The sequence below is a fragment of the Carassius gibelio genome, chromosome A14 (genome assembly GCF_023724105.1).
Source record: "Carassius gibelio isolate Cgi1373 ecotype wild population from Czech Republic chromosome A14, carGib1.2-hapl.c, whole genome shotgun sequence".
Lineage (NCBI taxonomy): Eukaryota > Metazoa > Chordata > Actinopteri > Cypriniformes > Cyprinidae > Carassius > Carassius gibelio.
Window position 1 is genome coordinate 6,932,661 of NC_068384.1, and position 14,229 is coordinate 6,946,889.

General features: G+C 36.7%; 1 protein-coding gene across 1 annotated transcript in view; it reads right to left on the reverse strand.

The window, feature by feature from the left end:
* LOC128027370 (ATP-binding cassette sub-family C member 5) overlaps nt 1-13,164 on the reverse strand; it is a 33,942-nt gene extending 20,778 nt beyond the window's left edge. The window contains exons 1-7 of the mRNA XM_052614930.1: nt 12,949-13,164; nt 10,926-11,103; nt 9,656-9,811; nt 6,803-6,950; nt 4,152-4,385; nt 3,771-3,944; nt 2,414-2,561 (exon numbers count right to left, since the gene is read on the reverse strand). Coding sequence (XP_052470890.1) covers nt 2,414-2,561; nt 3,771-3,944; nt 4,152-4,385; nt 6,803-6,950; nt 9,656-9,811; nt 10,926-11,095 — 1,030 coding nt within the window. The 5' untranslated portion in view covers nt 11,096-11,103; nt 12,949-13,164. The remainder of the gene's footprint in view (nt 1-2,413; nt 2,562-3,770; nt 3,945-4,151; nt 4,386-6,802; nt 6,951-9,655; nt 9,812-10,925; nt 11,104-12,948) is intronic.
* Between the last annotated feature and the right edge of the window lie 1,065 nt (nt 13,165-14,229).

Below are 14,229 nucleotides of genomic sequence, written 5' to 3' on the forward strand. Positions count from 1 at the left end.
ACATGGTAAACATAATCTAACCGGTCAGACTAGTTTTTAACAAAAGGTGCTATATGTAAATTTTTTGCAGATTTGTTTGTGCGAGGAAACATACCAAGTTCACACTTGTTTCTCTGAAAAACAACGCTACAGTCAGTTATTTTACATTAAAATATGCGTTCTGTGTCGGAATGTCTGTTTTTGTTTTGGTCTGTGTGACTCCGCCCACTGACAGTTCACCCAATAGGATTTCAACTCCCCGGGTTGCCAGGACAACACAGCATATTGCAGCCATAGAAGCCAGCAAGCGAAAAAAAATCAGAAACCACAGATTCAACCCGACCTTAAAAGCACCGGCATCAATCTAGAAAAAAACCCTGTGACCAGAAGCATTCAGAAAACTTTATGCTGACCACTTTATATAACACATTCATGGTTCATTTCTATTTTGCATTTTTCATTTGAATTATCAACTTTACAAATTTGCAAAGCATTTAATTGATGAATGTCATTTATTTCATCACTCTATACGTCAGCATCCCGGCTGAATTATAGACAACGCTTTCAAAATGTAATTCAAAATGACTTCTGAAGATACTAAAATGTATTAGTTATTCTCGTTTAAAACGTAACTGTGCATGAACAGAAACATATTTAGCACTCGAAATAAGACGGAAAACCTGCTGTGTGAATTGTGTTTCCATCCTACAACACAGTTTCCAATTTACAGGAGCCTTACTATGTTCAATCCGGCAGCTACACTGAGAAGTGCAACAGTAATGGAAGAGAGATCATAATCATTAATGGGATGTTGCAGTAGATGTGATGCTGAGACACTGGCTGGTGTCCAAGTGTCTCATTTCCTCTCCCTCTGCTGCACTAATATTTGGCTCCCGACTGGCCGCAAGCTGGCACATTAATTCAGCGCTGCTCTCTGGCTTACAGCCAAAGCGTTTTTCTGCTGGTCTAAACAACCAGAAGCGCTGGACGTTATCTCTGAAAACTTTGCTTGATCTACATAATTCATATTTAGAAGATGTTGATCCATGCAGCTTGTGATATTTTATTTATAAGTGCATGCAAAAAAAGGTATAAACAGAAGATTTACTGCTAATTTACTGCTAAGCTACATAAAATAGATAACTGGAGTAGCGCATCCCAGTTAAAAGGGTTAAATTATCAGTTTTCTCCATATACACAGCATCCTAAAAGTTTTTGAACATTTAAGACACAAATTACATGGTACTTGGTTAGATATTTCCTATGACGTTAAAGAAAGGATAGTTCAAGCGCCTTTTTCAAGCAAAAGAGGTTTTGAATTAAAAACTGATGAATAAATATACTGATCAAAATGTTGGTTTATATCATCATGATTACTGCACTAGATTTTATATTCTGCTTCCTATGCATTGAACGTCCTATATTTTTACGGGTGATTTAAGTACTATGAGGAAACTCTTCCATTCAAATTCTGGGGTTGGTAAGATTTTACTATGAGGTTCCATTTGGTAACTATATTTAATGCATCAACTAGCATTAACTAACAATGAGCAACACATTTGCTATATTATTAATTCAACTTTTTTAATGTTAGTTAATAAAAATACACCTGTTCATTGTTAGTCCATGTTAAATCAACCTTTTGATTTTAATAATGCAATAGTAAATGTTGGAATCACCATTGACTAAGATAAATAAATGCTTTAGAAGTATTTTTAATTATTAGTTTATGTTAACTAATGTAGCTAAGTAATGTTAACAAATGGAACTTTACTGTAAAGTGTTACAGATTTTTTTTAATGTGTTTGAAAGCACCTCCAAGGTTGCATTTATTTATAACATGCTGATTTGGTGCAAAATAAACTCCTAATTATCAATGTTAAAAACTGTATTTTTTTGTGGAGACATTGATACATTTATTTTCAGAATTCTTTGATGAATAGAATGTTAAAAAGAACAACATTTATTTGAAATGGAACTCTTTGTAACATTCTAAATATCTTTACTGTCGCGTCCGATCAATTTAATTCGCCCTTGCTGAATTTAAGCATTAATTGATTAAAAACAAAAAAATTAATTACTCAAAAATTTTGAATGGTTGTATAGAATCACATCCCTAAATTGTACTTATTTAACATTCAACAAAGTCAAGCTGTCCAAAGGTATTATGAAAGAAAGAGCGCTAAATGCTTTGTAAGTTAATTTGAAAGCTCAGGGACTTTCGGGACATTTCAGCGACGGACGAATGAGGAAGGACAGAGCCAAGACAGCGGATTAGGAAACTTGAGATTGTTCCTTTAAATGCAGTGCAAAGCCACAGAGATGATCCTTTGATTTCCATGGAGACTATGACATCTACGCATCATCATTATACGCTCACTTCCTGTTTGGCTGAGTCAGTGCTGCTGTTTGAGTGGTTGTAGTGCTGTCTTACTTTGGATGTTGCTGGCAAACGCCGTCTCCCAGCAGTACATCTTAATGAACTTAATACAGCCCAGGATCTCGTTCATCAGCCGGACGCGCCGGTCTGTAACAGCCACACACCTTTTACGGAAATATGCTGTCAAGCGGGAAGCCAGCATCTGCAGGAAATAATTCAAATGTGAAGCACACTCAGACACAAGGCTATAGTGTGTTCTGCCTCAAAGGGAAACCCCATGAGTAAAACTGACCGAGGCAAGCATTTGTACTTAAAAGTATATCAATTTTAGGTAACAATTTAGATTAGGGAACACTATTCACTAGTTATAGCATGCATATTACTAGCACACTGGCTGTTTTACTAGTACTTATAAAGCACATATTAATAAATGACCATATTCTAGATCCTTTACCCCTACCCAAAACCTAAAAATAATTACTACAACAACTACCTTATACTTATTGCCAATAAACAACAAATCAGGAGTTTAATAAGGAAAAAACTTTCAGTTGATAGTGAATACAATGTGCTCACTAATCTAAAGTGTTACCAAATTCAAGGCGAAATTATATCTGCCTTACTGAAACCTAGATTAAATTATTATTTCGGTTTTAAAGCGTATAATCCGCCAGGCTACTGTTATAAGCATAAGCCCCGTCTGATTGGTCATGGTGGCGTCGTCGAAAAAATATATAGAGATATACTTAATGTTACTCAGAAAACAGGACACAGGTTTGAGTCATTAGAAGTGCTTGTGGTAAATACTACGGTTACAGATAAAAGAAAAATCCCTGCTATGTTTCGCTTAGATTTTCGCAGTGATCTGAACAAAAACAGCAGACGGGCTTACTGAAAATGCATATTCATCCTCTGCAAGAATGGCAGAAAAAATTACATAAAAAACACAAAAAGTTGGTGTCTGGTCTAGCCAGGTCTCTAGGTCTAGTCAGGCTGGTTTTAAATCAAGTTAAGGCTGGTTTAAGCTAGGGTTGCACACACTCTCTCACACACACACACACGCACATATAAAATGGAATATTCTATGCAAATCATAAGTACATTTTTCATGCCAATGATTCAATTCACGCATTTATGGGCGATTGTCCTAGAAATCACATGAATTCTGACATTACTATTGAAACTGGTCACATTACAAAACACAATTGCATAATATCACACTTATTGCCACATACATGTCTCAGATCAAAATAAATCTTTTCTCAATGTCTTTTGAGAAACGTCACAAGTCACATGTGAGAAAAAATTGAAATAAAAGATTTGGGTGACTCAACAGAAGTGTTAACTTGGCCTTTGTAGCGGCTGTACATATTCTTCTTATTAACAAAAAGATTAGATGTGCTTATCTTACCATGGTGGGATAGAAGATGACGAAAATGGCCGATCCCACGAGTGCAGTCGGTCCAAAGAAATAGACGGTGTATGACAGACCCAAAATCCCAACGAGAGGCCCTCCGGCCAGCAGACAGCCCACCGAGACGGCCTCGTACAGACGCTGTCCATCACTGGAGCAGATGTTTACAAGCTGAAAGAGTCATCATCGAAACTTATACATCAGCGCTGGCACTCACAAACACAAGCCCAAATTGATCATAAAGAGTGGGCTTAAACTCGCCCATGAAGACGTTACTCTAAGTAAATAAGGCATGACCCGAGAAGCCAATCTAAGCTTGTTTACAAAAGTGCAAAACTGCTCCTAATGAACAGTTTAGAGTATTAACACACAGGTCACCTCTCCAGAGCTGATGTCTTTAGTGATGCGCAGACGCAGGATCTTCTGGAAGGCGAAAGTGAGCGCGGCTCCCCGGAGGCGTGCAGCCGTGCGGTAGTTGACAGCCCACATGAAAGCCAGAGACCAGGAACGTGTCAGCTCCATGAGGAAAATCCCAGCGACCAGAGCCAAGCCGTACAGCAGCTTCACCTCTGCACACTGAGAGTACTCCAGCAGGGCTCGGATCAGCAGAGCCTGACAACAACAGCACACAGCCTGGATGATGCTGAGGGAGGACACAGCTGCACAAAGAGTTTTTTTTTAACAGGATAAAAATTACACAAGGTGGGATTCAGAGATGAGCTTTGAGGTTTAATGGCATCAGAACATCCTCTGATTTGCGCTGGGGTCGTGAGATCAACTCTCACAAGTCTTTGACTCTGTTTATTATCGGGCAGATCTGGTCCTGGATGCTCATTGGTCAGGACAGGTGTGCTGTGAACTGCATTGCTAAAAATTTTATTCATAAATAAAGAAATTAATAAAAACTTAACAGAAAAGGAAAAATACGTTTTTCTTCCTCACTCACTTTTCAAATTGATCTTATGACTCTGACAATTTTTTTTTTTCTGAAAAAGATCAGTCTTTTTATTCTGTAAAGACACATTAAGTTGTTTAAAAGTGACGGTAAAGGGATTTATAAAAATTATATATTTTAAATAAATGCTATTCTCTCTATTCATTAAAAAATAATTAATTTGTTGTATTCAATCACTTTTCAAATTGATCTTATGCCTCTGACCAAAATACGTTTCATAAAAAATAAAAATAAAAAAATAAAAAATATTTTTATTCAGGAAGGACACGTAAAAATTTTTTAATGATGGTAAACTACGTTTATAAAAAAGTATATATTTTAAATAAATTCTATTTTTTCTATTCATTAATAAAAAATATATATTTGTTGTCCTCATTCACTTTTCAAATTGATATTATGCCTGACCAAATACGTTTCATAAAAAAAAATAATAATAATAATAATTCAGGAAGGACAATTAATTTTTTTTTTTTTATGATTGTAAACTAAATTTATACAAAATATATATTTTAAATAAATTCTGTTCTGAAAAAATGTATTTAAAAACAATGAAACTGAGAAAAACTTTTCATCCTCACTTTTCAAATGTTCTTAAGCCTCTGACCAAATACGTATTTTTAAAAACGATAAATAGTTTTATTCAGTATGGCCCATTAAATTGATTAAAAGTGATGCTAAAAGACATTTATAAAATAATTATTTTAAATAAATGCTGTTGTTGCTCTCTCTACTCATCAGGGAGTACTGAAAAACAAAACATATAATTGATAATAATAAGAAATATTTCTTGATCACCCAAGCTTTGCCATCACACACACACAAAATATATTTTAAAACATATTAAAATAACAAAAAACAGTTAGTAATTTAAATTACTTGGTGAACATCAGGGACTTTAATTGAATTTAATTTCTGGCTTTAAAATAGCACTAAAATGTACAGCAAATAAATGCACGAGCTGCTGAGACAATGGCTGACCCATGCAACACTAAGCAAATCAACGCAGGGAAATAAGTGTGCTATTTTGTAACATGTAATCCCTGATAATGCTATTAAGCGAGTGCTGTCAGGGGCATGTGCGAACTTGTGTGGGGAAATAAAATTAACAGCTGCGTTCCCAACAGCATTTCAGTAAGAAACTCCCAGCTACACCAAAATAAATCCCCTCCTAGTAAAACTAATAAGATCAAAAATGTGTTTGTTTTTTTTAATCCGAACTAAATCACTCTTGCTGAATAAAGATCTAAGCTCATTTGGCAACAGAAATAAAGCAGTAGGCAATAACGTGAATAATATGAATAGCATGGACCATGCACGGAAAATCCAGAAACATGCCACAATACTGTGGATTAATCCTAGTCTGAAGTAAGAGAAGGAGTGGAAAATCTCTGAATTTTAATTTTGAGTTTGCAAATAGGGTATAACCTCTCTAGAGTAGCTATAGTAAGTTAATATAGTAATTATAGATTAGTAAATATAATACACACACTTAAATAATGCTTTTTGTCGAGTTGGTTCTTGTAAGTCTGTGATCATTATGAAAAGTGTGACCCTGGAGCACAAAACCAGTCTTAAGTGTATACTTCTTTGGAATTTAGATTTATGCATCATCTGAAAGCTGAATAAATAGTCTTTCCATTGATGTAAGGTTTATTAGGATCAAATAATATTTTGATATAGAGATGCAACTCTTGGAAAATCTGGAATCTGAGGGTGCAAAAAAATCTAAATAATCTAAAGTTGTCCAAATGAAGTTTTTAGCAATGCATATTACTGATTAAAAATTAAGTTTTGATATATTTATGGTAGGAAATTTACTAAATATCTTCATGGAACATAATCTTTCGATTTTTGGCATAAAAGAAAAATCGATAATTTTGACCCATGCAATGTCTTTTTTTTTTTTTTTTTGGTTATTGCTACAAATATACCCCAGAGACTTAAAACTGGTTTTGTGCTCTGGGGTCACAGATGGCATGAGAAAAAAAAAAAAAAAAAACTATTTCTAAAACATTCTCCTGTTGTCTAGATAAGGGAAGCAGGACAAAGGTCAGAATGCAACCCAACAACTTACAGGTCCAACAAATCCAGCCACCATGGTGATGAGCAGAGAGAAGATGGCCACCAGCATTCGGGTCTGACAGAACCTCCAGAACACCCGAGACAGAGACGCCGTGTCCTTCCCTCGCCGCTTGAGCTCCTCGTGCCACAGCCACTCCAGTCTGAACCATGCATCGCCAAAGAACAACAGAAAGAAAGCTAAAATAATGACTCTATTCACTGTCCGCCACTTCCAATTCATTGCAACTTTAAGAAATTAAATTAATACTGGCTAAATTGTTAGACCTAACCAAAATTAAATGTGCAATATCACAAATGCATTTGTCACTTTATTAGACAGCTCTATGCCACGCTTGATTCTGATTGGCTAATAGCAGGATTCTGTGCTCGACTGTTTCTGGATGATCATGCTGAAATGTATAATTTCCCATTTTCTACATAGCTGTTTTGGTTTCACAACTCTATTTTATATCACTCTCACTGTTTCTTCCTTCTCACATAATAAAATGACCTCAGCTCATAATGCATGTCATGTATCACTTCTGAATGATATTATGATATAATGTTCCTGTAGCTCAATTGGTAGAGCACTGTGTTATCAAGCGCAAGGTTGGGGGTACGAATCCCCAGGAACACATGATAGGTAAAAATTGAGAGCCTGAATGCACTGTAAGTCACTTTGGATAAAAGTGTCTGCTTAATGCATACATTTAATTTAGTATAAAATGCCTCTGCTCCTTGTTGGGTCTTTTTGCAAGTTGACTGGATATAATCCCTGCCCTCACATCTAAATTAATAAATGTGGGGTATTTTAAACTCAAGGGTCTTCGGGTAGTAAAACTTGTTTCGGGCGCACATTTAGCAGCAGCCAAAACATCCACACATTTATTATAAATCATAAATGATGTTCAAATTCTCATAAATATTGTAATGCAATTATCTTCAATCTTGAAGCATCCAGGGAGAGTCTCATTGAACACATAGAAATTCACTCTCAGAATGAACAATCAATCTGAAAGACCAAATCCACTCACAGCTTTTATCTTTCACAAGGGTGAACTGTATCTTATTTAAAAACAAAGAAACAAAGTGTCCAGACCCCATAAAATCTCCACCCCTCACACACACAAGTGCACATGCCTTTAATGTGTCCATGCTATCTCTGACACGGATCCAGTAACAGGAGTCACAGACCCTGAGGTCAAACTCTGAAAACTGACACCGCTTCTGATACAGGTGTCTGTTTTTAACACACCATCATCGATTGCAGCAGTGTGGGCGAATCACAGTTACAGATTATAGCTGTTTTTCCATGTTCCCATGTCCCTGAGAAACACTTTGAGCTCTATTAATGAGCCGGCTTAGTTGAAAAGGACACGGGCTGGGATCTGACGTGTTAATGACATAACCGTCCTGCAGGAAAGGTGCAGACTGGCCCTCTCTCTGATGTCTAATCCTTGCTATGAATAACACCCACCTGCCATAACTCTCTGGGCTGTGTGAGCATCTATCATTCGTTCCCCACCGTGACTCCAGGGATTCCCACACCAGCCCTTGTTATCAAGACGTCAACTGTGTGAGACCTTGGCACCGGAGGTGTTTTCTAATAGTTCTGTTTGTTCACAGCTCAGCATTGGCACATATCACAGATTCCTAACTTGTGCTTGGCTCCAGGGTAGGGCTGAAGGATTAATTAAAATCAAACCGAAATCACGATTTGGCTTGGCGCGATTATTGAATGTGATTTTTTTATTTTAAATCTCACTTCTCTATAACGTATATTTAAGTAGTGTTTATGCACCAGAGAAACAAGCATGTTGCCAACTTTAGTATTTAGTTTTTGAGCTCTGTAGCATCGCTGTTAAAGATTAACGAGCTGGTGAAGTGGATTTACTTACTTATCATGAGCATTGTAATGTTCGACGGGGATGTCATAACAAATGTCAGTCAGATTTTAAAAAGAGCGGTTCATTTATTAATTTTCACAATCTTAATGGTCTGATAGACCACATACATCACGGAGATGTCTTTTTGAAGTCTGCATTTACATCTGCAAGTACATTTCCTATCAGATGTCAAAAAGACCTTTAGAAGATGTCTTTAAGATGTTTATGATTTAGAATATATGTAAATGTAGTGACGTCTATCAGATGTTTGTACAAAGCAGATGATTTCCAGAAGAAGCGATCTTTAACAGACGTTTTGCAGACGTATCTGTTCTACCTGGGTAAGGTATGTAACATGCATCTGAAAAGACAACATGCGCTAAACATCCTCCCAAACTACTGAGAAGCATTTATGAACCAGTTTTCCAACAAAAGAGAATATTAAATAGTATGATTTTACTCCAAAGCATCAAGCAAGTGTTTGAAATCACTTCATTTTCTGATCTGATGTTGCTTTTTTATCACAGAATAAAGATAAATTACGTTCTATACTATAATAAAACTATGTCTATTAGCAGCACTGGATTATGGACTTAAAATATCCAAGATGGTTTGAGGAACACAGATAAACACTATATTATCACGTTGTGTGTTTACTTGCGTCATGTTTAATCATGCATTCCTATCTTCTTTTTATTCTGCAGCAAACTTTGTCCATATAAGGGATTTCCTGTAATGTCATGAGTTCTATGACTTCTGTGATGCTTATTTGGAGTTTCTGCGCGAGGGCGCCCTCTAGCATGCAGTTTTAATGAAACAGGCAGCCTATTACATGTGTTTAGTGCTTATTAATGCACACTCAGTCCTATTCAGCCCAAATTTTCCCCAAATCGCGCACTGGGTATTTGCACCCAGACAAACACAGCTTTACGGTAGACAATCCTTGATGACGAATTGGAAGGTTTGCACCAGTAGCTCACCTTTGGCAGTTCGTTTCTGAGGCCTCGTGGCAAGACAGACCCCAAACGTCTTCGATCTTGAGACTGGACTCTTTGTGGGCCCTCCATGCAAGAGGGGACAGCCACTGCAGGGTCATGAAGGAGAAAAATCCTGCATTGTCCACCGGGTGCTGATGTCTGGGGGTGAAAATGGAAGAGTTTGGCTCGTATCAGTCATCTAGGCGCTATGTGCTATGTCTGAGAACGGCGTGACCTTGAACACGAGAGAAAATCTTTACTCGCTGCGGCCAAACAGTAGATGAATCACACATTTGTGTTTGAAGAGCAGTTTGCACGTCCCTCTCAGAACTCTTACAAAGCAGTGAAAAAATTCAGCGGCTCTTTATCAGTCAGCATGTTAAAAATCGAGCCGTCTGTGAGAAAAGGATAAGAGCGTTCTTATCAGGACCTCATTGACTGTCACTTGAGTCCAACTGGCAATGAAACAAACATCTCCTGAGGCCTGTTTCACACCTCACACAAAAGTATTTTGGTGCATATGTTAGTTTTGGCTCCATTGTAACAGGTCTGTGTAAGCAGTGAGGTAGATGTGTAAGTTAAGTTTTTTTCTACACTGAACTTAACAGAGAACATTTTAAAATACACTATACATTTATTTTATCAACACAAGCTTTTACAATTTGGTTTGAAGCAATGGTGTCAATGACTCATTGTCATGTTTAATGCGAGTTCAATTTGAAGTGATGTACTTAAACAATTTGTAATAAATTAAGTGGAGGATGATAAAAGCAGCTCGTAGCCTCATTTTAAGGTTCATTAAAGGTTAAGTCACCTTTATTTGTACAGTGCTTTATTTTGACACTAAAAGCAAATTTATTGTCCTCAAAGAAAGGGGTAACTATCATTTGTTTCGTTTCAGATAATTTGGCTGGACAGCAAACAACACAGATTTTGCCCATAATTGTGAAAATTGTTCTGTGGCATGACTGTCATTATAAATCACAAAATACATTTATTTAATCTAGACTTACACAAAAAAATTATAAAATTAACAGTTCAGACAATATATATATATATATATATATATATATATATATATATATATATATATATATATACACACACACACACACACACACTGTGTATGTGTGGTTTTTTTTAATGAAGTCCTGCCAAGTGATTCTTCCACTTTTTAAGCATTAAAATACTGTTGGAAATGACGTGTCAATTCTTCATTCTGTACACCAGAACGATTTGCTAATTCTTTTATAATTATTATATGAGAACTTACTTGTGCGTGATCCGAAAGGGCTTGAGTATTTGTAAGCTATGCCGATATCTGCCTCGTCTTTTTATTTCGGTGCCCAGTTCCACCTCATCATCGGGGTCTGGGAGACTCTGTGGAGGGGACAGCGTCAACCCCTCCACCCTTCCTACGGCCTCCAAAGCATCGGAGAACATACCTGTCTCTAACAAACAGAAAAACACTCAACAACACTCCAAACGAAACAAAATACCGTCAGACACTTGGGATGAGCTCCCATCCAAGCTCACGACTCCCAGCACTGGGAACGTCTGGATCTGCTGACTAATATTAGTGCAGTGACACAAACCTTCCTCTAACGCCATGGCTGCAAAGTTCAAGTGTTTATCTATTTAAAGTCGCCCGCGGGTGGCCTCAAGGCTCGTGGATACTGAGACGGAAGACATTCGAGCTGGCCGTGTGTGTGTGTGTGTGTGTGTTGACCCTGTCACTGATCCATCTGGGGAATGAGACACGATAAGGTAAATCCAGGAACACCGTGACTCTCTGTATCTGCTCGGTGTACGTCAGATAAAGAAAGATAAGCACATACTTTCATTATTTACACTCTGTACAAGAAAGAGCCTGAGTTCGGTAAAAATCACTAATGCAATAGGAGACTATGAATGTGAACAATGATAATGCAAATGCTTTGTAATTTTAAAGGGAGAGGGCCTAGTTCACACAGCAATGAGAATCCGTTCATTATTAGTCATTCCAAACCGGTGTGACTTCATTTCAGAATATTTAGGATCTGTTCTTGCTATTCGTGCAATTATAATGAACAGAGATTTTTTTTTAAAGCACACAAGCACCATAAACGTATCAGAAAAAGATCTGTGATTGTGATGATTATTATGTTGAAATTTAGGTCATTATTCATTGAAAACTGACTCTTGCTGTCCTTGGGGTATTTATGATGATATTAACCATTTTTGTTGATCCGGTACAGTATATACAGTCACTGGTAACACTTTATAATAAGGTTAGATTAGTTCATGTTAACTGATGTATTAACTAGCATGAACAAACAACGAACAATACAATTTAATGTTGTTTAACTAATGCTAACAAGCACAACTTTTGATTTTAATAATCCATTAGTAAATGTTGAAACTAACTAAAGGTAATAAATGCTGTAGAAGTGTTGTTCGTTCTTAGTTTGTGTTGTAACTATCGTAGTTAACTAATCAATCTTATTGTGAAGTGTTACCTAGTCATGTTTTTTCTGTATTTATTAAGGAGCGGTGTGTAGTTAGCAAGGTAATAAGGTGTAGATTTTCTAAACTGATTAAGACAAAAAAGAAGAAAAAAAACAGCCCTGGTATGGATTTGACATCAGTATCGGCAGATACTCAAAAACTGTATTGAGCAACACAAATGAAATGTTTCATTCATGAATCAGACTAATCCGGTTCTTAACTTAATGACTAAATCATCTAATGTTAGTCAGATTAGGAAAAACATTTTCATTTTTAGGTAACGATCCATACATGACCCCATTTCAATTTTACAAATTTTGGGCTTATTTAAGGTGCATTGTTCATGTTTACCTTCAGTTTCAGACTACTATGAATATTTGTCCATTTGCACACAGTTTGAAAAGAAAGCAAAGCCATAATAATATCATTTACCACCATCATTGTGCCCAGACTCGATCCAGTGGAACTAAATGACCTTTAATAATTAAAAACTGTAGAATAAAAAAAAATTGTGCATTACACCGGCTCACTTTTCCCATCTTTGCCCTCTCTGTTTCTTCCTGTTCATGATCCGGCCAGCAAGAATTCTGTGTTCCCTGCCATTTCTGGAGATGTTCTCCATTGGGATTCTCATATGGGAAATTTTAATATGGATTATTAGAACTCTACCTTTATCTCAAATCATGATCAAATCAATAATGAGCATGGATATTGACTTCCCATTATTTAAGGTGTTTTTAGTGTTCAAGCAACACAAAACAAATGTTATATATATAGTGTGAAGTTGGAGTTTGAAGAAGGTCACTTACATTTCAAACACTTTCAGCTTCAGGATGTTCCCACAGGTTATTAAATGATTTATTCAGAAAGCCAGCGCTGTCTGTGTCGCTCGCTGCACGTGACACATCTTCTTAAACAGCTCGTAACGTTACTCTGATCTGGTGGAAAAGTTTCACCGCGTTCAAAGGAGGCGCAGCGGAGAGTTTGACGCACAGCTCGACCCGCGCGGCGTTTTGAAGCGCGCCGCCGCACAGCTGACGGAATTCCCTAAATGTATCCTGCGTCACGCCTGAGCAGCCAATCGGGGATTTGCTTGGCCGTTGCTATGGTAAATGGACCTGTAAGGGAAGGAAAGCGCACGTGGTGATCTTTGCAACAGCACGCAGAAAGATTAGCAGACTATTTTGGGCCGGTCATCTGAAGAGCATTGCTGCATATGGAAGAAGACGAGTGGTGTTTGACAACAAACACTTTATTTCTTATCATTTTCATAGTAGCAGTTGCGGAATGTTTATGAAACGTGACGTAGAGCGAGCAGTGTGACGGAATTATCCGCGTTCCTGTGAATTTTAATGTTCCTGACAAATTATGTTACGTAATGATAATTCTGTAAAGTTGGCATGAAATCAAAATTGTCTTATTTAATGGAATTCTGTACTCTTTATTATAAATTACGTATCCGTGCTTTTCATTGTTTTATTTATTTATTTATTTTTAATGCCCTAATTACCTTTAATCAAAAATGTAAACCTCCCCTCCCCCTCAAAACGACTAATCATTATTCGTTTTGAGGGGGAGGGTAGGTTTACATTTTTGATTAAAGATAATATATAATGTATATAATATATAATATAAACTGATAATGTACCTCGGAATGTCGAGACTGACCAATCAGAATCAAGTATTCCACAGAGCCGTGTAATAACCCTGGATAACGACCTGTAAAAGATTTGCGTTTGTTTAGATAAAAAATAAAAATAAAAACTCGATTCAAAATGGTGTACAATTGTTTAATTATGTCATCCTGGTATCGCAGACTCGCTCTGGTTTCATACAAATCCAGCTGCTGGATTTTGGATCCAAGGCGAATATAAGTCAATGCTGTACAATGTTTAAAGCATGTAAAACAGAATAATAACAACAACAAACAACATAAAATGAACAAACATATAAAAAGTAGTGCTGTCAAATTATTTCTTGCGATTAATCGCATCAAAAATAAAAGTTTTTGTTTAGGACTACACAATATATGTGTGGTTAGGGTGTATATTTATTATGTATAGGCCTATATTAATAAACTCATGCATGTA